Genomic DNA, 24,912 nt, shown 5'->3' on the forward strand with positions numbered 1-24,912 from the left:
AAGGTGACAACCTTGATGAGAGGGTACCCATAGAGTAGAAACGGTGCAGCGTCCCGTAGACTTGGGAAGTTAGCATCAGCTTTGGGGATGTGAGTGAGTTGTTCCGCGTGGAATCCGAGTGCTAGACATTTTTCCAGGGACCTGAAGAATTTTTCCTGGATCCTGAAGAATCTCTGTCGAAGATTGACAGATTCGACGAGCAGGGAGTAGCTATGGAGTAGCAATCAGTGTAGCGCCCCGTAGCTTTGCAAGCTGGTTGTTCCTCGTGGAGTCCGAGTGAGGCACCTTGAAGAACCATAATTGAAGCTGACAAAGTTGATGTGAGACCCCAGAACGACTCTATAGCGTCCCGTAGCTCGGTGGCAGTGAGTTGCGGAGTTGATTATCGCGGAGCCCGGGTGCTAACTATTTTTGCCAAGGAGCGGACAAGTATAGCAACAGTATAGTTCTCGGGGTCGAACGCGAGTGGTTGCGGGGTAGTTTCTCGCAGAATCATGTGAAAGTGGTGGGACTTTGATGAAAGTACGGTGATCGAGGATACCCGGGGCAGCATGACGGCCCAGGTAATGAGAACTTGGCCGAGCTAATGCCGGTTATGGTCGTCGGGATGGATATCCGTGGTGATTGCCTTCGATAGAGGTGCGAGGCTCTGGATATAGCGGCTGGTTGGAAATTCAACGTCGATTATCTACGGTGTTAGGAGAACGTTCATGTGAATGTGAACCTTGCGATACTTTAGATCGTGTGGGATAATGATTATGGGTCGATTGGGACGAGAGTGATCGACGGGGCGATGAGACTGACAGTACAGTGAGGTGTGAACGCCGCCGTGAAGAAGTGAACGACGGTCGGCCACGATTGGATGAGGACTGAGAACGTGAGTAGTAAGAGTGGTGGAGAATTGTGTGAGTAGATGATGAAGAACTTGGGCGAAAGCTTGGCCTTTTTAACGGAGTGCGTGACACTCGTTGACGATTCACAGAGCCAACTTGACTGAGAATTTGACAGGGAAATACGCGAGTAGGTGTTCAAGAATTTATCGAAAAGCGTGCTCTTTCCGAACGAAGTAAATGAGTATTGACAGAGCTAACTTGACAGAAAATTTGACAGAGAATTTGGCTAAGAATTTGACAGAGATTTTGACAGAGATTTTGACAGGGAAATACGTGAGTAGATGTTCAAGAATTTATCGAAAAGCGTGCTCTTTCCGAACGAAGTAAATGAGTATTGACAGAGCTAACTTGACAGAAAATTTGACAGAGAATTTGGCTAAGAATTTGACAGAGATTTTGACAGAGATTTTGACAGGGAAATACGTGAGTAGATGTTCAAGAATTTAGCGAAAAGCGTGCTCTTTCCGAACGAAGTAAATGAGTATTGACAGAGCTAACTTGACAGAAAATTTGACAGAGAATTTGGCTAAGAATTTGACAGAGATTTTGACAGAGATTTTGACAGGGAAATACGTGAGTAGATGTTCAAGAATTTAGCGAAAGCGTGCTCTTTCCGAACGAAGTAACTGACAATTGACAGAGCTAACTTGACAGAAAATTTGACAGTGAATTTGGCTAAGAATTTGACAGAGATTTTAACAGAGAATTTGGCAGGGAAATACGTAAGTAGATGTTCAAGAATTTAGCGAAAAGCGTGCTCTTTCCGAACGAAGTAAATGACAATTGACGGAGCTAACTTGACAGAAAATTTGACAGAGAATTTGGCTAAGAATTTGACAGAGATTTTGACGGAAAATTTGACAGGGAAATACGTACGTAGATGTTCAAGAATTTAGCGAAAGCGTGCTCTTTCCGAACGAAGTAACTGACAATTGACAGAGCTAACTTGACAGAAAATTTGACAGTGAATTTGACAGAGAATTTGACAGAGATTTTAACAGAGAATTTGGCAGGGAAATACGTAAGTAGATGTTCAAGAATTTAGCGAAAAGCGTGCTCTTTCCGAACGAAGTAACTGACAATTGACAGAGCTAACTTGACAGAAAATTTGACAGTGAATTTGACAGAGAATTTGACAGAGATTTTAACAGAGAATTTGGCAGGGAAATACGTAAGTAGATGTTCAAGAATTTAGCGAAAAGCGTGCTCTTTCCGAACGAAGTAACTGACAATTGACAGAGCTAACTTGACAGAAAATTTGACAGAGAATTTGGCTAAGAATTTGACAGAGATTTTGACGGAGAATTTGACAGGGAAATACGTACGTAGATGTTCAAGAATTTAGCGAAAGCGTGCTCTTTCCGAACGAAGTAACTGACAATTGACAGAGCTAACTTGACAGAAAATTTGACAGTGAATTTGACAGAGAATTTGACAGAGATTTTAACAGAGAATTTGGCAGGGAAATACGTAAGTAGATGTTCAAGAATTTAGCGAAAAGCGTGCTCTTTCCGAACGAAGTAACTGACAATTGACAGAGCTAACTTGACAGAAAATTTGACAGAGAATTTGGCTAAGAATTTGACAGAGATTTTGACGGAGAATTTGACAGGGAAATACGTACGTAGATGTTCAAGAATTTAGCGAAAGCGTGCTCTTTCCGAACGAAGTAACTGACAATTGACAGAGCTAACTTGACAGAAAATTTGACAGTGAATTTGACAGAGAATTTGACAGAGATTTTAACAGAGAATTTGGCAGGGAAATACGTAAGTAGATGTTCAAGAATTTAGCGAAAAGCGTGCTCTTTCCGAACGAAGTAACTGACAATTGACAGAGCTAACTTGACAGAAAATTTGACAGAGAATTTGACAGAGAATTTGACAGAGATTTTGACAGAGATTTTGACAGAGAATTTGACAGGGAAATACGTGAGTAGATGTTCAAGAATTTAGCGAAAAGCGTGCTCTTTCCGAACGAAGTAAATGACAATTGACAAAGCTAACTTGACAGAAAATTTGACAGAGAATTTGGCTAAGAATTTGACAGAGATTTTGACGGAGAATTTGACAGGGAAATACGTACGTAGATGTTCAAGAATTTAGCGAAAAGCGTGCTCTTTCCGAACGAAGTAAATGACAATTGACGGAGCTAACTTGACAGAAAATTTGACAGAGAATTTGGCTAAGAATTTGACAGAGATTTTGACGGAGAATTTGACAGGGAAATACGTGAGTAGATGTTCAAGAATTTAGCGAAAAGCGTGCTCTTTCCGAACGAAGTAAATGACAATTGACAAAGCTAACTTGACAGAAAATTTGACAGAGAATTTGGCTAAGAATTTGACAGAGATTTTGACGGAGAATTTGACAGGGAAATACGTGAGTAGATGTTCAAGAATTTAGCGAAAGCGTGCTCTTTCCGAACGAAGTAACTGACAATTGACAGAGCTAACTTGACAGAAAATTTGACAGTGAATTTGGCTAAGAATTTGACAGAGATTTTAACAGAGAATTTGGCAGGGAAATACGTAAGTAGATGTTCAAGAATTTAGCGAAAAGCGTGCTCTTTCCGAACGAAGTAAATGACAATTGACGGAGCTAACTTGACAGAAAATTTGACAGAGAATTTGGCTAAGAATTTGACAGAGATTTTGACGGAAAATTTGACAGGGAAATACGTACGTAGATGTTCAAGAATTTAGCGAAAGCGTGCTCTTTCCGAACGAAGTAACTGACAATTGACAGAGCTAACTTGACAGAAAATTTGACAGTGAATTTGACAGAGAATTTGACAGAGATTTTAACAGAGAATTTGGCAGGGAAATACGTAAGTAGATGTTCAAGAATTTAGCGAAAAGCGTGCTCTTTCCGAACGAAGTAACTGACAATTGACAGAGCTAACTTGACAGAAAATTTGACAGAGAATTTGGCTAAGAATTTGACAGAGATTTTGACGGAGAATTTGACAGGGAAATACGTACGTAGATGTTCAAGAATTTAGCGAAAAGCGTGCTCTTTCCGAACGAAGTAAATGACAATTGACGGAGCTAACTTGACAGAAAATTTGACAGAGAATTTGGCTAAGAATTTGACAGAGATTTTGACGGAGAATTTGACAGGGAAATACGTGAGTAGATGTTCAAGAATTTAGCGAAAGCGTGCTCTTTCCGAACGAAGTAACTGACAATTGACAGAGCTAACTTGACAGAAAATTTGACAGTGAATTTGGCTAAGAATTTGACAGAGATTTTAACAGAGAATTTGGCAGGGAAATACGTAAGTAGATGTTCAAGAATTTAGCGAAAAGCGTGCTCTTTCCGAACGAAGTAAATGACAATTGACGGAGCTAACTTGACAGAAAATTTGACAGAGAATTTGGCTAAGAATTTGACAGAGATTTTGACGGAAAATTTGACAGGGAAATACGTACGTAGATGTTCAAGAATTTAGCGAAAGCGTGCTCTTTCCGAACGAAGTAACTGACAATTGACAGAGCTAACTTGACAGAAAATTTGACAGTGAATTTGACAGAGAATTTGACAGAGATTTTAACAGAGAATTTGGCAGGGAAATACGTAAGTAGATGTTCAAGAATTTAGCGAAAAGCGTGCTCTTTCCGAACGAAGTAACTGACAATTGACAGAGCTAACTTGACAGAAAATTTGACAGAGAATTTGGCTAAGAATTTGACAGAGATTTTGACGGAGAATTTGACAGGGAAATACGTACGTAGATGTTCAAGAATTTAGCGAAAGCGTGCTCTTTCCGAACGAAGTAACTGACAATTGACAGAGCTAACTTGACAGAAAATTTGACAGTGAATTTGACAGAGAATTTGACAGAGATTTTAACAGAGAATTTGGCAGGGAAATACGTAAGTAGATGTTCAAGAATTTAGCGAAAAGCGTGCTCTTTCCGAACGAAGTAACTGACAATTGACAGAGCTAACTTGACAGAAAATTTGACAGAGAATTTGGCTAAGAATTTGACAGAGATTTTGACGGAGAATTTGACAGGGAAATACGTACGTAGATGTTCAAGAATTTAGCGAAAGCGTGCTCTTTCCGAATGAAGTAACTTACAATTGACAGAGCTAACTTGACAGAAAATTTGACAGTGAATTTGACAGAGAATTTGACAGAGATTTTAACAGAGAATTTGGCAGGGAAATACGTAAGTAGATGTTCAAGAATTTAGCGAAAAGCGTGCTCTTTCCGAACGAAGTAACTGACAATTGACAGAGCTAACTTGACAGAAAATTTGACAGAGAATTTGGCTAAGAATTTGACAGAGATTTTGACGGAGAATTTGACAGGGAAATACGTACGTAGATGTTCAAGAATTTAGCGAAAGCGTGCTCTTTCCGAACGAAGTAACTGACAATTGACAGAGCTAACTTGACAGAAAATTTGACAGTGAATTTGACAGAGAATTTGACAGAGATTTTAACAGAGAATTTGGCAGGGAAATACGTAAGTAGATGTTCAAGAATTTAGCGAAAAGCGTGCTCTTTCCGAACGAAGTAACTGACAATTGACAGAGCTAACTTGACAGAAAATTTGACAGAGAATTTGGCTAAGAATTTGACAGAGATTTTGACGGAGAATTTGACAGGGAAATACGTACGTAGATGTTCAAGAATTTAGCGAAAGCGTGCTCTTTCCGAACGAAGTAACTGACAATTGACAGAGCTAACTTGACAGAAAATTTGACAGTGAATTTGACAGAGAATTTGACAGAGATTTTAACAGAGAATTTGGCAGGGAAATACGTACGTAGATGTTCAAGAATTTAGCGAAAAGCGTGCTCTTTCCGAACGAAGTAAATGACAATTGACAAAGCTAACTTGACAGAAAATTTGACAGAGAATTTAACAGAGAATTTGACAGAGATTTTGACAGAGAATTTGACAGGGAAATAAGCGAGTAGATGTTAAAGAATTTAGAGAAACGCGTGCCGTTTTCGAGCGTGGTGAGTGACGATTGGTACAGCTAGCATAACCGAGAATTTGACGTACGCGCGAGTAGGCGAAAAAGTTAGAAAAGCGTCGCCGGTTCGAACAATGGGGGATCGTTCAGGCAGGCTAGACGTCTCGTCGCCGTTCTTTGTGCTCCTCTAATTGCTAATCCAGGTGTCGAGCGATTGTGATCCAGGACCAACGTGACTCTTGTCAATCGCGATCGATCGATCACCGATGCGACGATTGTCAGGCATTAGCTCTGTTCGCGGCTTGCGTGCGCCGCAGCCTGAAACATCGAGATATGCGTAAATCCCATTTCCAATCGGCTGACGATTAACGGTCATTGAACCTCTCGTTCTGCCATCTCTCTCTCTCTCTCTCTCTCTCTCTCTCTCTCTCTCTCTCTCTCTCTCTTGTCCCTCTCTGTCTCTTTCTCTTATTGTCCCTCTTTCCTAGCTTTCTTCTTTCCATCGAAGTTCCACGATTCATTGTCGGTTTCGCTGTGGGAAAAGTTTAATAAAAACGTTCCCGGCTACTACTGTTTGGTGAGAGTATTGGATACTTCGATTCCTGAAGGAATTTTCAATGAATTGATATTTTATAATTGTCCGCGGAGTTTGTGATATTGATTCAGCAATAATTAATGGTTCGACGATTATAGAACGTTGGTTCAGCGGTAGCGGATATCGTTGGTACGGATGGTGGAATTTCAGAGAGTTCGATTTGTAAAAAATTGTTTAATCGAACAAATCGTTTATGAAAAGCCAGTTTCAAAATGCTTCAACGATAACTACACATCCTTTAATTATTTCGTTACTACTACATGCTTGTGGTACATGTGGTAGTATTGGCGCAAGTGGTGGAATATCGGTAACTTTGACTTGTAAAATTATGTTTTTCATGACAGCGGATTTTATGCATTCGTGACAAAAATAAGTAATTTGAAACGATGAGAACATTAGAAGAATTATACAAAAAATACTGTTATATTATTTTCAACCTACTATACATATTAGGAAAGAACGTTAATTTCTGTAAAAATTTTTCTGTGAAAAAATTTATTCTGGAAAGGATTATTTCAAAGAAAATTATTCGGCTGAAAATGAATCTGTACACGTAATATTTAACAATTCCCAGCAGAGCAGATTTCGACAGAGGATTGTGCCAAATTCGTCGCAAAAATTATGATCGAGTACCTGTGTCGGTGCACGGCACGCGTAATCAAGAATTCGCCGGTAAGTTGCGTCGCGATTCCGTCGCTTGTAAATCGCGCACTGTGCTTCCGGCAGAAAATTACTTTTGGAATGATACCGCTTCAAAGGCACGCCGGGACGGTGTAATTACTTGTCCGAGTCCGCAGGATCGACTAACGTTCAGTTTAATTCCACAGAAACCGCCGATTCGAGCGCAAGTAATTACTAGGCGACTCGTCGGGCATCCCCTGGAACTTTGACACAGAAATTGTTGCAACCCCTCCCCCCTCTCCCCCTCGCGTCGATCGATTTCATACGCATCCACTTAATTAGGCAGACTCGTCAGAATTTTCCTCGATCTCTGCGAGACGCGCGTCGTCAATCGATTCAATTAGACACACGCACACGAACAGACCACCGAGAGATATCCGAGAGCTCGATTCCTACGTGTTCGAGAGCCACGCGACGACACCTATGCAAATGTGCCCACACCTGTACACACACCTGTGCATTGTGTCTTCCACGAGGCTGTCTCTGTAGTTCGGCTTGGCCACGATTTCTCGGGCTTCCACGCAAGCCAGACGGGTTTCGTTGGGGAAACGTAGCTGCCACGAAGAGTGACAATGCTGTTGTGATTATTGCAAACTTTTTGCAAATTTACTGCACTGAATGAAGCCCTGTCCATCAGGAGCGTTGCGATTCTTATTCACGATTTTTATGTGTTATAAACAGGGGCCATAACTGTTATGGCGAAAAAGAAAAATAGTCAAGGAATAACAAGTATTTCATCGACTGAAATCGTATTGGTTACAATTAAGGATTATAAGTAACCAAACGTATTTTCTCTTGATGGTAAATGTTATCGTTGAGAGAAATTCATTTCGATCACTTATAGCAGTTATTAACGAGAGAAATTTAATCCGATTGCTAAGAACAGTTATCGATGGGAGAAGTTCATTTCGACTACTCATAACAGTTATTAATGAGAGAAGTTCATTTCGATCACTCATAACAGTTATCAATGAGAGAAATTTATTTTGATCGCTAATAACAGTTATCGAAGAGATAATTTGATTTCAATCGCTCATAACAGTTATCAATGGGAGAAGTTCATTTCGATCGCTCATAACAGTTATTGATGAAGGAAATTTGTAATAGTTATTATTAAATAGTACAACTTTCAAATGGTAGACAATCAATTATTTAATAAATTTTTTATTCACAAAATTAAATGCTACAATCAAAATTTAATGTGACAAACATGAGTTTTTCCAAATTTTCTCCTGACAAATTACACCGCAAATCATCTAACGTTAATTTTAGAGCAGAAAAGGTTCGTTCAACGCTAACCTGAGTTGCAGGCACAGCGTGAATTATGCACGTTTGTTTTGATAAATACGGGAGTCTATATTTCTGATTTGCCCAGTTGAAAAATTTTTGAAAAGTTCTTATTTCAGATTTTATGTTACTCTTATGGTCTGTTGATTCGTCTTGTTGTAAGAAACCTTCTCAATGAATTTCACCGGCCTGCTACATCCGAAAAAGAGTAGAAAACTCAGTAATTAAATAATCAACTGAAATGAATTTTCTCATCAATAATTATTATCAACAAGTCAAAAGAAATTCAATCATCGATAACTGTTATGAGCGATCGAAATAAACACTCGTTGATAACTGTTATGAGCGATCGAAATGAATTTTTTTCAACGATTACATTTACCAACAAGAGAAAAATTTTCGGTTACTTATAATCCATATTTGTAACCAATACGATTTTAGTCGACGAAATACTTGTTACTCCATGCCTTTTTTCCTTCTTGTTTATAACAGTTATGGTCCCTGCTAAATAATATTTCATGAGCTCGTAGGACAAAATGAACGACGGGATGACGCTGATAACTTATGAGTGATCGAAATGAACTTCTCTCATTGATAACTGTTATGAGTGATCAAAATGAATTTCTTTCACGATAACTGCTTTAAGCAATCCTAGTAGTTTTTCCTCATCGATAACAGTTATCGAGGGAGATCCAAATTTTTGGACACTAATAACTGTGATTTGTAACCAAAAACTATATAAATAGACATTTTTTAATAATTTTGTTCCTCTAATTTTATTCTTTATATTTTATGTAGAGTATCTTAAACTTCAATAATAATCAACTTTTTCTTAACGATTTTTATCGTAGAAAATTTTAGAATAACTTATTTTTGGTCCCTGTTTTTATGTGTTACGAACATACACTCAGAGATATAACAATAATTAAACTGTGGATTTTGTGCATCTATTGAGTAGATGGAATTTAAAAAAATTTAAAGATGTCAATATACTATTTCTCGTTTATTAAAATTATTAAGGAAAGAAATGGAATACTATTTGGTTTCTGTATCTTGCAATTAGTGCAATGCAATTTTTACTTCGCATAAAACAGTCTACACATCGTGTAGCAAATTAATTCAAAATTCCTGTAAAAACTCGAGTTTGGTACACGTAAGCCACTCGCACATTCTCTGTATTCACTCTCAGACTAGTGGAGAACAAAGCCCAGCTGCATAGGTACCTTCATTCGAAATAGGACGAAAGCCGGTCCCGACTGATCGCCTAATATCGGAATAAAACGGTATCAGTGAAATATCGGTGTGGGTCAGGAATGACTCCGGCACAGGCCTAGAACTCGTCCGAGGGTTAAAGGAATGATTAAAATTTGCAAGGATTGCCGGCTCTAAATCGCTGATAGCGATGTTACGAGTCTCGCATACTCGCGAGCATACGTGGAAGAAGGAGATTGAATTCTTTCGAATCCTCGTTGGCTGGCTGTTCCGCCGGTCTTCCTCGATTTAGCCGAGACGCGTTTCCGCGCAATTGCAAATACACAATTCCGCCAGAAAAAGGAACGTATCACGTTCCACCCTCGTGTTACATAACTTGCCGAGCTTCGTTTCGAGATGCGCCAATTCAAAAGGTCGAAACTCGATTTTCCGAAAGCCGTTTCGATACAACAGAGGGATTCCCCTCGAATTGATAACGACTGATCCTTTTAGCAATTCAACGCGAGCCACGCGATTCTGGAAAATGTAGCTGGATGGCCTTGAAATAGAATGCCGAACAATTTCTTACAAATTTTCGTTGTTTGTCCTTGCCTTCGGAAATGTTCGCAAAGGGAGAGAGATTTATTTGTTTGTAATAATTTTTTATTTTCAATTATTTCTTTACAGGCGTATTCGTGACGTTTTTCCGATTGAAACGATTCCAAACACGATATAATTTGGATTAGGTTTGCTCGTTTGATTCACGATATAGTACCAACCTCTGTTATCCGAACTGATCCTTTCAGATCGTCGAGAAACTTTAGGTCGTTTACTTGCAGAAAAGTTATTCTGAAGGCTTCTTAATAAAATTGAATTAACTAAAAAGATGAAAGCTATTCATAATTTGGTGGAGAAATGAAAGAACTTTGTTTTGCAAAGTTCCCGTTGAAAGCAATTAATCCGAAGCAGGAAATGAACGAAACGATAGTAAAATAAAACCGTCGGTGAAATAAAAAAGAAATCGATCTCTCCAACTGTTGGCCATTGGGAATAAATGATTGAATAAAAGTGATGTTTCATTTGGCAGTAAGGGTAAATAGAATTTTTCTATTTCTCGACTGAAACTGTTCATTTGCAAAACCAATAAACGAGGGGCACCACGTTGAAAGGTACGTGAATAATAATGAGTGCCTGTTTGCGGGAACAGTGTTTCAAATATTTGGAGAGTGTACTTGAACTAACACACTCATTATTCTAGTTATCCAATTGCATTAAAGCGTAAACGTTTATCCGGTGCAGCAATTACTTAAACGCGGGAAGCAATATCTCTGATTCGTTCTTTCTATGCACAGCCAAATTTCTATGCGTTTCAAGCATAGTGATACGAGTCGATTCTTTCGTTCGTGGTGAACAGCATTTTACAGCTGAACTTTGCAATTGTCCCTCCAAGATTTTTATACTTTTCAATGTATATCATTCTATTCGTTTCGACGCGCTGAAACGAACACGAGTTTCATTTTCGCCGGAAATTGCAAGACGCACACTTGTGGGCAGTATGAAAGATCTTTGTAATTTTGTAATTTCCGGCAAAAACGAAAGTCATGCTCGTATTCGGTGCATCGAAACGAGTAAAATGACACATGAAAGGGTGGAAAGCTTATGGGGAGCAATTCGAAAATTCAGTTTCACACATCCGCAAAAACCGACGATAAAGACACGCAATTATATGGTAACGACTTTCCTCGTTCTACTAAAAGGGGAATAGCCCTTCGATAATGAACACATCGCTTCGCTCGTCCTTTGTTCCCGGAGAAAACCGAGTTCCTTGCAAAGTAAAAAACCTTCGAAGTAACTGAACCAAGGAAAGGGCGCCCACAAGGGATAATGGGTTCAAGAGGTACTGAAAAATTATTATTCCGAGGTATCCACTTTAGCAACTCGTCCTCTTTAGTAAATTCGCCGCTCTCAAAGAGAGTTGATCATCATCGTTGGAAATATTGAACGAGAAGCCTGCGCCCGGCTACGCCTTCCATTTTCAACTTTATGGACACGAATTATACGCTTCCCGTTTCTCCCCTCTCGTTTCCGGTTCAACGTATTCACCGTGGTTGACAATAATTGAAATTCCGAGCCGGTCCGAGGCGGACCGGCTGTCAAGATAGTCAAGAAACGACGGTCGCGTCAAGAATATGGAAAATCCTAATGGAATTCGCAGTGTTTTTAAGGTCCCGCGTGTGCTGCACGGCCGAATTATTTTTTGGAGGGCGGGCAATTGTCAAGTGCACCTTAATGATGTGATCTTCCTCGCAAGTAACCCATTGGACATTTTTCTGGATCGGCAAAATTGCGAAATGAGAGGATCTCGGTTTTGTCAGACTCGAGACACGCTCAAGGGGGTGCTCTCGGAGTACCTCAATTTTTCGGAATTTTTCTCAGGAGAACTCGTAGACTTTTTGAATTGGAATTTTGCACACACATTCACTGGTAGTTGAAGTACACTAGCCATTTTTTTCAAGTAAGAACAATCAAAATGGCGGGAGTTATATATTATTTTATAGAGCATATTTTAAGTGGAAATGTGGAAATCATCCAATTGGACGTCTTTCCTCCATGCCAGAAAATTATGAGGAATATTGCAAGGACATTCGAATTTTTTTCTGGGGAAATATTAAATTTCTTGCATTGGGATTTGGCACACATATTTATTGGTATCCGTAGTACATGTCTGATTTTTTTCAAGTAAAAATAATAAAAATGTCCGGAGTTATATATTATTTTATAGAGTATATTTTAAGTGGAAATGTGGAAATCATCCCGTTGGACGTCTTTCTTCCATGCCAGCAAATTATGAGGAATATTGCAAGGACATTCGAATTTTTTTCTTGAAAAATATTAAACTTCTTGCATTAGGATTTGGCACACATATGCATTCGTATTCGAAGTACATGTCTGATTTTTTTCATGTAAAAATAATAAAAATGTCCGGAGTTATATATTTTTTTATACAGTATGATTTAAGTAGCCATTCTGGTGTCGAATGCCATTGGTTACTAATGTTTAGGAATTTTTCTCAGAAGAACTAGTAGACTCTTTGGATTAGGATTTTACACATACATGCACGGGCAGTCGATGTACAACAGCCAGTTTTTCCAAGTAAAAACAATAAAAATGGCGGGAGTTATATATTATTTTATAGATCATATTTTAAGTGGAAATGTAGAAATCATCCCATTGGACGTCTTTCCTCCATGCCAGCAAATTATGAGGAATATTGCACGTACGTTCGAAGTTTTTTCTTGAAAAATATTAAACTTCTTGCATTGGGATTTGGCACACATATTCATTCGTATTCGAAGTACATGTCTGATTTTTTTCATGTAAAAATAATAAAAATGTCCGGAGTTATATATATTTTTATACAGTATGATTTAAGGGGGCATTCAGGAGAACTAGTAGACTTTTTGGATTAGGATTTTACACATACATGCACGGGCAGTCGATGTACTACAGCCATTTTTTCCAAGTATAAACAATCAAAATGGCGGGTGTTATATATTATTTTATAGAGTATATTTTAGGGGGGAATTCTGATATTGAATGCTATCTGGTACTAATCTTTAGGAATTTTTCTTAGGAGAACTATTAAATTTTTCGGGTTACGATTTTGCACATACTTTCACGGGTATTTGGAGTACTTCTGGTATTTTTTCCAAGTAAAAACAATAAAAATTGTGGGAGTTATGTATATTTTTGTGGAGTGCGTTTTAAAGGGGTACTCTGGATGTGAGTGTTATTTTTACAAATTTTTAAGAATTTTTTTCAGCAGAACCATGAAACTTCTCACATTGGGATTTTGCACACATATTTACTGGTGTGTGAGGTACACGTGCGATTTTTGTCAATTAAAAATAATTAAAACTACACGAGTTATATATTTGTTTATAGAGTAGGTTTTGAAAAGCATGGGTCGACGGTCGCCATCCGGTGGTTCTACTGATCGGAAACAGAAAAATGATTTTGTATATTAATTAGTATAGTATTGTATAGTCGTATTGTATAGTATAGTTATTAGTATTGTGGTGTGAATCGAAGGAAATGAAACATCTGGATTAATTCTACAGAAGTGATCTAGTATTCGGTCAAAATGGCGAATAAAACGGTAAAGGTAATTTTTCACAATATTTTCCGTACACACGTGTGTTACGACCACAGAACACTGTTGTGTAGCTTCTGCGTCGTGCGCACAACATCGATAAACACGAGCTCTATTTCCTGATTTAGCGCTCGTAATTCTTCCATGTTACGGGATGAAACTCCATCTAGAGGGTGATTCTAATCGACCCATATGACAAGGCATAGCAAGAGAGACTAACCCCCCTGGAACATGCCTGGGAATAAAGAACAATGCGTAGAATTCGTGGCGGGACGAATAAAAACATTCGGGGTAGTTGAGTCCTCGGACGCCGAAGGGGAGGTCCCTCCGGAGGTTTTACGGCCGAATAGAATTAAGCTGGGCTCGTAAGTCGTAAACGAAACTCGGACAACAAACTCGAAACAGTGTACGTCGTAATAGTTAATCCTCTTTCTGTCTCGCGCGCCGCGTAAAATTGAAAACAGTGGCGACGGAGACGCCTGCCGCAGAGAAGAAAACACAACGGCCGCGACACGACGCGAAACAAATTGTTGTTAAAGGTTTCCCGGGCTCCGGCGAAACGGGCTTTTAATGAATCTCTTAATTAATCTCGTCTCGGCAAATGTTTGATCAACGACGGCCCGCGGCGCGAGCTTTCGGTGCTCCCGAGCCGATTAAAGAATGCGCGTAATCGAATTACTGCAGTAACACGTGTTCATCGAACGAAGGCGGAAAAATTATTTACGGCTGCTGCAGTTTGTGAAATAATTTATCTCGCTCTTTAAAATATCCTGCATTCTCTCCGCTGCTGTTTGATCTTCTGATAGAATTATATTTATTATAACACAGGTTCGTTCGAAAGTTTCGGTTTCAAAAATTTAGACGATTTAGTTGAACGAAGCGGCCACAAATTGTTAGCAATTTGTTGTTTCCAAACTAAATTATTCGTTCGTCCCGAAGCGTTGATTTCGAGTAAATTGAATTAAAAGGGGCGAAACGGGTCGCCTTCCACACGAGGCGTTCGTTAATTATTAACGACCATCGAGCAATGGCTAAAACCGTCTAAAAAGGTCGCCGGACAAGGTGACCTTGAGAGGATATATACAGATCAAGGACACATTTTTGACATTTTTGAACCAATTTCGAAAGTGAGTGTCCATGCTATTGTTTATTTTATTTTTTTTTTTAAGCAATGGTAGAAAGATTCAGTGTAACACTTTAAAGGATGACGCATATCGTGAATGACAAATATGATATTTAACAAAGCCTACTTGAGCAGGAAACGAAGCGTGACTAAAACGCGACACGATGATCTTATAAAGAGCGTTTCCGTTTCATTACACAGCGCGCCACATCTCTTCGTCCCCGTTTCCATGAATCGCGCGAAACTTCATCAAGTATAATGATCGTGTCCCGATCAGCGGACGTTAACGAGCGGCCATTATTTCACTTTAAGCGAGCGAGAAGACCGCCCATCGTTTCCACTGGAAAACTTTCAGATTTTCCTCGCGGAAAGCGACTCCGTTGTCGCAGAAATACGTAACAGAAACGAGGTCTGGTCGTTTATTTTGCAATTTGCTTCGGGAAGATGTCCAGGGGGTTAATTGAGAAGATTACATTACTAGGAAATTTTTGACGATCTTGTAATTTGAGCAAGATCATTTGCGTGAGTGCGTCTCGTAAGCGTGGGGATTCCATTAAGGGGGTATTCACAGTTTTGATTATTTTTATTTAAAAAAGAATCGCAAATATACTCCAAATACCAGTATGTAGGAAGTTTAACAGTTTTCCTGTAAAAATTCTTAAAAATTTGTAAAAATTGCACTCAAACCCAGAATGCCCCTTTAAAACGCACTCTGCAAAAATATATACAACTCCCACAATTTTGATTGTTATTACTTAACAAAAATACCCGATGTGCTCCAAATAACCACGAAAGTATGCGCAAAATCCTAATCCAAAAAGTTTAGTCGTTCTCCTAAGAAAAATTCCTAAACATTAGCAACCAGTGGCATTCCACGCCAGAATGGCCTTTAAATCATGCTGTATAAAAAAATCTATAACTCCCGCAATTTTTATTCTTAGTGCTTGAAAATAATACCTGATGTTCTCCAAATACCCACTAAAGTATATGCAAAATCCTAATCCAAATAGATTAATGGTTCTCCTAAGAAAAATTTCTAAATATTAGTAACCAACGACATTCGACACCAGAATGACCCCTTAAATCGTGCTGTATAAAAAAATATATAACTCCTGCACTTTTTATTGTTAGTGTTTGAAAAAAATACCTGATGTTCTCCAAATACCCGTGAAAGTATATGCAAAATCCTAATCCAAAAAGTTTAATGGTTCTCCTATGAAAAATTTCTAAATATTAGTGACCAGTGGCATTCGACACCAGACTGGCCCCTTTTGTCATGCTGTATAAAAAAATATATAACTCCTGCAATTTTTATTGTTAGTGCTTGAAGAAAATACCTGATGTTCTCCAAATACCCATGAAAGTATATGCAAAATCCTAATTCAAAAAGTTTAATGGTTCTCCTAAGAAAAATTTCTAAATGTTAGTAACCAACGACATTCGACACCAGAATGACCCCTTAAATCGTGCTGTATAAAAAAATATATAACTCCTGCAATTTTTATTGTTAGTGCTTGAAAAAAATACCTGATGTTCTCCAAATACCCATGAAAGTATATGCAAAATCCTAATTCAAAAAGTTTAATGGTTCTCCTAAGAAAAATTTCTAAATATTAGTAACCAACGACATTCGACACCAGAATGCCCCCTTAAATCGTGCTGTATAAAAAAATATATAACTCCTGCAATTTTTATTATTTTTACTCGAAAAAAATTAGACATGTACTTCGAATACCAATAAATATGTGTGCCAAATCCCAATGCAAGAAGTTTAATATTTCCCCAGAAAAAAAATTCGAATGTCCTTGCAATATCCCTCATAATTTGGTGGCATGGAGGAAAGACGTCCAATGGGATGATTTCTACGCATTCCGAAGGGTCGTAAACCCCATGGCAACCCTAAACCCTCGGGATCCGGGGAAAAGTTAGGGTGACGGAAGGGAATTGTTTGAGGTGGAGAAAGAAGGAGGTTTCGGACTGCCCGGACACGCCTACGTAATCAAGCCGGCCGCTTAAGGCCGGTTCGTAGGAGAAACGGCAAACAAACACGGTTGAAAGGGAGAGGGGAACGGGGCAGCAAAGTTACCCCACGGTAAATTGGGTTAGTTTAAATCCGTTTACGTTAACTCTAATAGCGGAAGCGTGAGCTGCATGTGGCATCGACACCGAACTCGTACGTCGCTTCGGAACTCCTTTTATACGGGCGAGTATCGATCAACTTTCTGATCGTGCCACCCCTTACGACTGACAGATTTTGTTGTGCCAGGTGCCACGGGAATTGTGTACGCCCCTGTTCGAAGGGACGGTATGATTGCTGCCATTGGATTCGCAGTGGCACTGCAAAAAACTGATCCACCTCTTTCACGTCACGGTAAAATTCGAACACTCTATGAAAACTTCATATTGAATCCGTAAACATTGATTAAAAATCCCGCATTTAATATATTTTTCTATTATTCATACTTCTCTTCTGTATTTTTCAATACAATTCGTGGTACAGTAATTTGTGCACCCGGTGCATAATTAATTTGGATAGGTGCAGTTCTCTAAAAGACAGTATGTCCGATCAGTGACAGTCCACCACCACTTGCGAACTATTATAATTTTCCTATGCTCGCCCCCCCACCCCCCTATAGTTCGCGAGCTATTTTACTAAATATTCACGCAGCGTCCAGCAATATATTGGGTTGACCCACATACATTCGTGGGAATTTTTGCATGAAAATCAAATAAATTTCTTCTTTTTTAAAATAAAAATGGATTTTATCGAATTATTCACCGTTCCGTTTGACAATTTTTTGTTCCTTTTCGCACAATTTTTCAATATCTATTTAAAATATAAAAACCTTAAAATTTGCTATGGCATGAGCATGCTACTGCAAAAATCTCCAGAATCAATTTGAACACACACTTCCCCCCAAAGTTGAATTTATTAAAATTTTAGTGTGGGATTTAAAAAAAAAAACGTTGTAATTAGAATAATTTCGAATTTACATACAGAAGGAGATAATAAAAATGGGCTATCATCACTAATAATAATATCGGTTTAGCAATCATTTACAAAATTTTGAGACATACACTTTTTTCTTGAAATTTAATTTCTATCGTGAGAGTACACACCGTAATACAATTCCTAAATAATTTTCGATATTACCATAAATAATAAGACTGCATATGCCTTCGTCTTCCTCTTGAGATATTCACGAGCGCACAAAAATCACAAAAATGTTGGAAACCAAAAATTCTAATAAAAAGTATCTTGTTTCAACTGCAATAAATTCTGCGATCTACGGAAATCGAGATTCTACTTGAGAATACTTGTATATTTTCTTTTGAGAATACACATACATCAGAACAAACATCCCAAATCCCTAATTACGTCTAAGCAAATATTTTTCAAGGACAATGATGTTATTTCGCAACAATACACACAAATAGCAGTGCAAACCAGTCAACACAATCGATCAGTTGGTAACTGTTTACTATTGACTACAAACTGTGCCGTAGGGACTCGGACGACAATCCTCCAGTGTCATGTACTCAAAACTTGTTCGAAACGGTCAGAACACAACGTCCTAAATAAATAAAGATATAAACTGTTCTTCAATTCTTTCGAATTATTAGAAACTCCGATCCTGTGATCTCAGAGGAACAAATCTGCTGGGTTTCATCTCAAACGATTCTGTTTTCCCCTAACCTTGAGACTATGTCAGCGGGAAGCTCGTAAAACTCGCCCTTAAAGGGAAAAGGATTTTAAAGCCGTAAGGTAGAGTCAATTCCTTTTAACCATACTCATTTCTAGCTTCTGAATGACTTCAATCTTCGATCAGTGGACGTCCTTTTGCCCCATTTTGTTCTGCGTTGGCTGTGGTATTTGTTTCGAGGCATATCCGATTGTGAAATCGATTATCGATTTCGGAATAAATATTAGAACCATAATTGGAATCGATGTAGACTAAACCAATTTCGATCGATGACTGTTGCTGCTTCATTTTGGTTACTCTGTTTCCAAAAGTGGAACGTTTGTTTGCAATCTCTATTATAAATCTTGAAAATTATCTCACGGGAAAATCTAATTATCTCCTTCAAGAGATAGCATAAAAATGTCATACACATTTCGAGTGAAATCATTGGATGGATTGTACACGAGAGATTTTCATCTAATGCGATAAATAAACACTCCCAGATATTGGATCTTCGAATTTTTCCACATTTTCAAGATGAATAGAAATTGCAGGCAATGTTTAACTTCAGAGAACTATCTCAATTATATTTGATTAATCTCTGAATTATTTCACTGAGACTATTCAAAAATGAAAACGATAGGCAACAATTAATGTACATTGCAAATTCGAGAAGCTCGAAGATTGCAGATTCGAGAAGCTTGTTTTATATATTCTGACCGAACACTATCAATTTTTTCATATTAAAGTGAATTCTCGATATATGTCAACAACACGGGTCTTGATAGCGACAAGTATCGTCCAGGAGACATAACCGAGCCGTGTTATGTTTGCACTCCTTGGCGTCTGAGCCCTCTCGAACTTCGTGGCCCCTCACGGTGTATATTCGACATGGATGACATTTATCATCCAGGCCTCGGCGACATATATAGAGAAATCAGTGTGTTTGCTTCGGTGGAATCAATTAGGTAAATCATCTCAGACAAACATCACACTCAAATAGAACTCCTCGCATTCTAAATTACCTCCGCCGTCAAACACATCTCCCAACCGCACACTTAACACACAGTCCCCCGCTTATGTCAACTGAACCTTCGAACGCGTCCCGGTTAGCCTATATTAAAACTTGCAGGGTTAACTGTGTTTCCTAGACCCGTCGGCACTTTTCGAAGATCCTAACTCGAAGGGCAAACTCCGTCGAATCCACATCGTCAACGAACCACTCTCGTCAACCTCGAACTTCCCCAAACATCTGATACTCCGGCATCAATAAATCATTTACTATCCGTTCAAGAATTTCAGAAGAAACACGAGCTGCTCCCGGAATAACCGTCTCAAAATTCCTCTTTACATTCTCGCGGAAAATGATTAGGAACACGGTTGGCAAGAATCGCGCGCATGCTAGCACACTTGAAGGGTTTCCATTAAACTGATGGCGTCCATTAGGTATCACCCGGAACTTGTACACACACCGAAGACGAACGTAAATTCCGCGCCGGGGCGACGTCCGCGAAATTATGGCCGATACGCGGTGATATCCATCCATTTGATCCAGAGAGTACGAGGCCAGTCTGTGCGCGCCTGTGTGTGTGTGTTTAGTCAACGAAATGGCGCGAGAGAGGCTCGTCTGCCATTGACTCTGCCATTGACTCTGCCATTGACTCTGCCATTGACTCTGCCATCGACCGTATCAGCCGGCGATCCGAGAGAGACTCCCCGACATTTTTCAACGATCGACGTTTAATGAGAATGTCGGCCCCGTCTGGGTCTGGCTTTCGCCTTTCATGAAACTCGTACTCGTGCCTTTCAATAACACGAAAACGGGGAAAAGTAGCTTGTTTCGGGATTATGCCGTTATAATGGCTATTAGGGCCCGGAGAGCTAAGCTCCTGTGCACCCTTGCGCAGGAATAATGGTGTAACAATTTGCTGAGTCGATTACACTCTACTGGAATTGTTTCTTCCTTTAGTCGTTTTGATACATTGATAACAACATATCGGTGCTCCTACATTATTTTTATCTTCCTACTGTGTTATTTTTCCTGTGCCTAGTACAGAGCTGTGCAACGTGCCCATTAGCGGGCAAGGACGCCCGCCGATGCCCGTGGGCACGGGCATAGGCACGGGCACAGCTACGGGCACAGCTACGGGCACAGCTAGGGGCACAGCTACGGGCACAGCTAGGGGCACAGCTAGGGGCACAGCTTGGGGCACAGGTACGGGCCCAAGTATGAGCACAGGAACGGGCACAGGTACGGGCACGGGCATAGGTACGGGCACAGCTACGGGCACAGCTAGGGGCACAGGTACGGGCCCAAGTATGAGCACAGGAACGGGCACAGGTACGGGCACGGGCATAGGTACGGGCACAGCTACGGGCACTGCTAGGGGCACAGCTAGGGGCACAGGTACGGGCCCAAGTATGAGCACAGGAACGGGCACAGGTACGGGCACAGAAACGGGCACAGCTAGGGGCACAGCTAGGGGCACAGGTACGGGCTCAAGTATGAGCACAGGAACGGCCACAGGTACGGGCACAGAAACGGGCACAGGTATGGGTACAGCTAGGGGCACAGGTTTGGGCACAGGAAAGGGTACAGATACGGGCACAGGTACGGGAACAGGTACGGACACTGGTACGGGTACAGCTAGGGGCACAGGAACGGGTACAGGTACGGGCACAGGTATGGGCACAGCTAGGGGCACAGGTTCGGGCACAGGAAAGGGTACAGATACGGGCACAGGTACGGGCACAGGAATGGGCACAGGTACGGGCCCAAATACGGGCACAGCTTCTGGCACAGGCACGGGCAAGTGACTCAGCGGAGTAGGGAAAGGCCGTAGCACAGAGACATAGCTGGCCACGTAGCTGTGACAATGCGTGTGACAAGTACATGCAGCCTTGCCCGTGAGGGCGTGGGTTCGTGCCCGCCGTTTTGTGTATGCCCAGGGCAAGAAAATCGCTGCCCGTACGGGCAGACGTTGAACAGCACTGGTCTAGTGATATGTACGTTTAATGGAATCGTCAATCGTGATTTCTACGGATTTTATGCATTCATGGAAATGAGTAGATCCGATGCACACAGTAAAATTAGTCAGGGAACTTGAAAATAGTGTCGCAATGTCTTGAACTCTTTAAAATTATTAAGTCAAGTGACAAGTGTCTCTGTAGATAACTTGTCATTTATGCAAACGATTTTTATTTTGCATGAAAATCCACTGTGTAGTGTGTTACTCGGATTAGTGAAGTGTTATCGTTGGAGTCGAACAGAGCTTGAGAGGGGATTGTGCATCGAAAAATCGCACAAAAGAAATATCTCCAGGCTGATCAGTATTGTCAATTGGTCAGGATTTTTAGATTAGGTCTAGTGCAGGTTCGAATTCGTTGGGTTCTGTCTTATAAAATAAAAATGTCAGTTGCCTAGAATTTGTAAATTAGGTCTAACATAGATTCAAATTCGTCAGGTTTCGTTTTATAAAATAAAAATATTGTCAGTTGCCCAGAATTTGTAAATTAGATCTAATATAGATTCAAATTCGTCAGGTTTCGTTTTATAAAATAAAAATATTGTGAGTTGCCCAGAATTTTTAAATTAGGTCTAATATAGATTCAAATTCTTCAGGCTTCGTCTTACAAAATTAAAATATTGTCAGTTGCTCAGAATTTGTAAATTAGGTTCAATATAGAATTAAACCAGGTTTTGTCTTATAAAATAAAACTATATTGTCAATTGTCCACGAGTTGTTAATGAGGCCCAATGCGGTGTTCAATTCGTCAGGTTTAGTCTTATAAAATAAAAATATTGTCAATTGTGTACGAGTTATAAATGAGGTCTAATCCAGGGTCAAATTCGGCGCACTTTGCTCAATAAAATAAAAATAGCTTTCTATCGACTACCAGGTTTGATTCCATGTTTTTGACACTTTGATTATTCTGTTTTCAGATGCAAGGGACGACGGTCTAGCAAGGATTTTCATCGACGCGTGTCCCGGCCCGAAAATGTGCGGTTCATGTGTGGAAGTGTACGTGAAAACGATCTAGTTGTGTCTCCATGTATCCGATGTTCAGTATCGTTGTTGTATTTTGTCTTGCGACGGAGCACGCAAGAACGATGTCATAGTCAGGTGCGAGCTGAAATCACGTCGGGCACAATGGCACTGTTGTTCGCCATCATTGTCGTCTTGGTTACCACTGCCATGTCGCTGCCACCGGTTATCAGAATTGGTGAGTACAATGGCAAACCTACCGATCACGTCTGCGACACAGTTCTATTCTCCAAACGTACAATTTTTCCTATCGAAATTTCCCATCAAATTCTATTTTAAAAATCAAAATATAAACATTTCTACGTCCATAACATCCGGTATATTCACATAACATTTACAATTCATCCTTGAAATTTTATTTACAGTTATTTTATAGGCAGATATTTTCAAGGTATTCGACAGTGTAAAGAAACTTTTTCAGACTACAATGATCCACAGTAGAGTCTAGGAAATAGATCACTTACTTTGTAAAAAAATGTTCTTTCTCAAATAGACAACTATGATTGTACAAATAGTGCACCATGCTGTAAATTGTTTACGATTCAAATTTGTATTGCAACCGCAGAGATCGATATATGAAACGAATATGCAAAAAGTTTTCATTTTCGTAGTTTTCTTTGTAGATAAATCAATGTTAAAAGTTAATCGACAGTGTACACATTTGCGGTCATGCTAAATCGAAACTCTTTCACCGCGGTCCATCGAAAAACGTTCCTGGAATTTTCTTTTGTTTGATCGTCGTTATTAAAACTCAAATTCATTTTTCGAAACCCAAATAGAGATGCCAAAAACAGTATTTTTTCTACAATTTCGTGACTGAAATTCACAGTTTATCAAATTATCATGGACGACAGGTATTTACAAACACACTGAGAAACTTTATGCAAATTCTCCATCTTTTAGAGGTTGTCTTAAACAAATTGCTGCAAGAAAACCAATGATTCTCTAATTTTATAGATTCGTGTAATTCAATGTAATATTTTTTAAGGTAATTTTAGTATACTTTTCAAATTTACAAATTGCAGAAGTACACAAAGCTGCACAATTTTTTCATACCGCGCGTGTCGCAATTAATTGCGAAATTAGGACGAGCTCTGCACGGTTCATCGGTGCATTCATCTAAGGATATTTAAACGTGTAATTAAATTTATCTCGCGGTAGCTGCACACCTTTTTTACGTTGGCTTCGGCTTTCAAGATGGGAACACGCGACCTGCAAAAAAGTGTGTCCCTTTTCCCACCCCTGAGGACTTTTATCGAGTGACGCGGAGTTAATCTTTGACACGGGGCGACCGAAATTAACCGAGTTTTAATTACTTCTGCGACTAATTAACGCCTGCGAATATTCTTTTCCTTTTTTTTTTTAGTAACGTGCCCGATACAAATTCCCGGGAAAGTAGTTAACGCACGACACTCTCGCTCTCTCATCCCGATGATAAATTCAATTTAACAGTCTGGCTAATTAAGCGTTCTATAAGTTAATTTGCCACTTCACGGTTCTTACGTCCGCGCTTCCCGTGGCAACCAGCTTGCCTCCGAGAACTTTTCGACAAATTAACCTACAATTTTTTAATTAACGAGATAAAATTTTATTTGCATCGATTGCATCCAGCTTGCAAAATTCTCAAATGTATTTGTATTACTTTTTAAATATTTATAGTTCTCTAAACCAAATTTTAAGCTTGTATAATAATCTGAACGATTTTCTTCTAGTTTGCAAAATTCCCTCTCTGTAAAAATTTATATAAATTTTAAGCTTATATAATATTTTCAATGTTTTTCTTAAACTTTTATTTCGATAGGAAGCTCGTACAAAATTAAATTCTGCAATAGCACTCTATAAAACAATGTTTACGTATCACGATGGTGAACTAAGAAATCTAAAAGCTGCAGAAAGGAGTTAATATACCTCCACTGTTGAAATAAGTTAAAGCTTTTTCCGACTGAAACTGAACAGTACCTTCCTTCCGTCGCAATCCTATTAGCTTTCAACACGAAGCCATCTGTAGTGTGCCCTGTAATAAGTCCGCTATGATGAAAGTTCCGTTTGCCACAAGCAGACTTCTAGTTTTCATGGAAATCCTCGCAATTATCTAGATTTGTAAATAAATTTTTGTTTTCCTTATTAATTTTCATACACTTTCTGTTTTCTCTTAGATATTATTGTAGAGCTTGAAAGGACGAGTCCAACGAGTATAATAACGATACTATTTCGATCAGTCAATCTCGAGATATTCCTGTCTGAAAAGTGAGGTCTCGCTTGGGCTTGCGTTAGGTGTCTTACTTCAGACAGGAATATCTCGATATTGAACAATCGCAATGGTACGGTTA

General features: G+C 39.4%; 1 protein-coding gene across 1 annotated transcript in view; it reads left to right on the forward strand.

Annotated features, from left to right (window-relative positions):
• Positions 1–348: 348 nt before the first annotated feature.
• Positions 349–24,912, forward strand: part of LOC143360896 (glutamate receptor ionotropic, kainate 2) — a 327,145-nt gene continuing 302,581 nt past the window's right edge. The window contains exons 1-2 of the mRNA XM_076800073.1: positions 349–877; positions 22,480–22,760. Coding sequence (XP_076656188.1) covers positions 22,547–22,760 — 214 coding nt within the window. The 5' untranslated portion in view covers positions 349–877; positions 22,480–22,546. The remainder of the gene's footprint in view (positions 878–22,479; positions 22,761–24,912) is intronic.

The sequence above is a fragment of the Halictus rubicundus genome, chromosome 14, assembly GCF_050948215.1.
Source record: "Halictus rubicundus isolate RS-2024b chromosome 14, iyHalRubi1_principal, whole genome shotgun sequence".
NCBI lineage: Eukaryota > Metazoa > Arthropoda > Insecta > Hymenoptera > Halictidae > Halictus > Halictus rubicundus.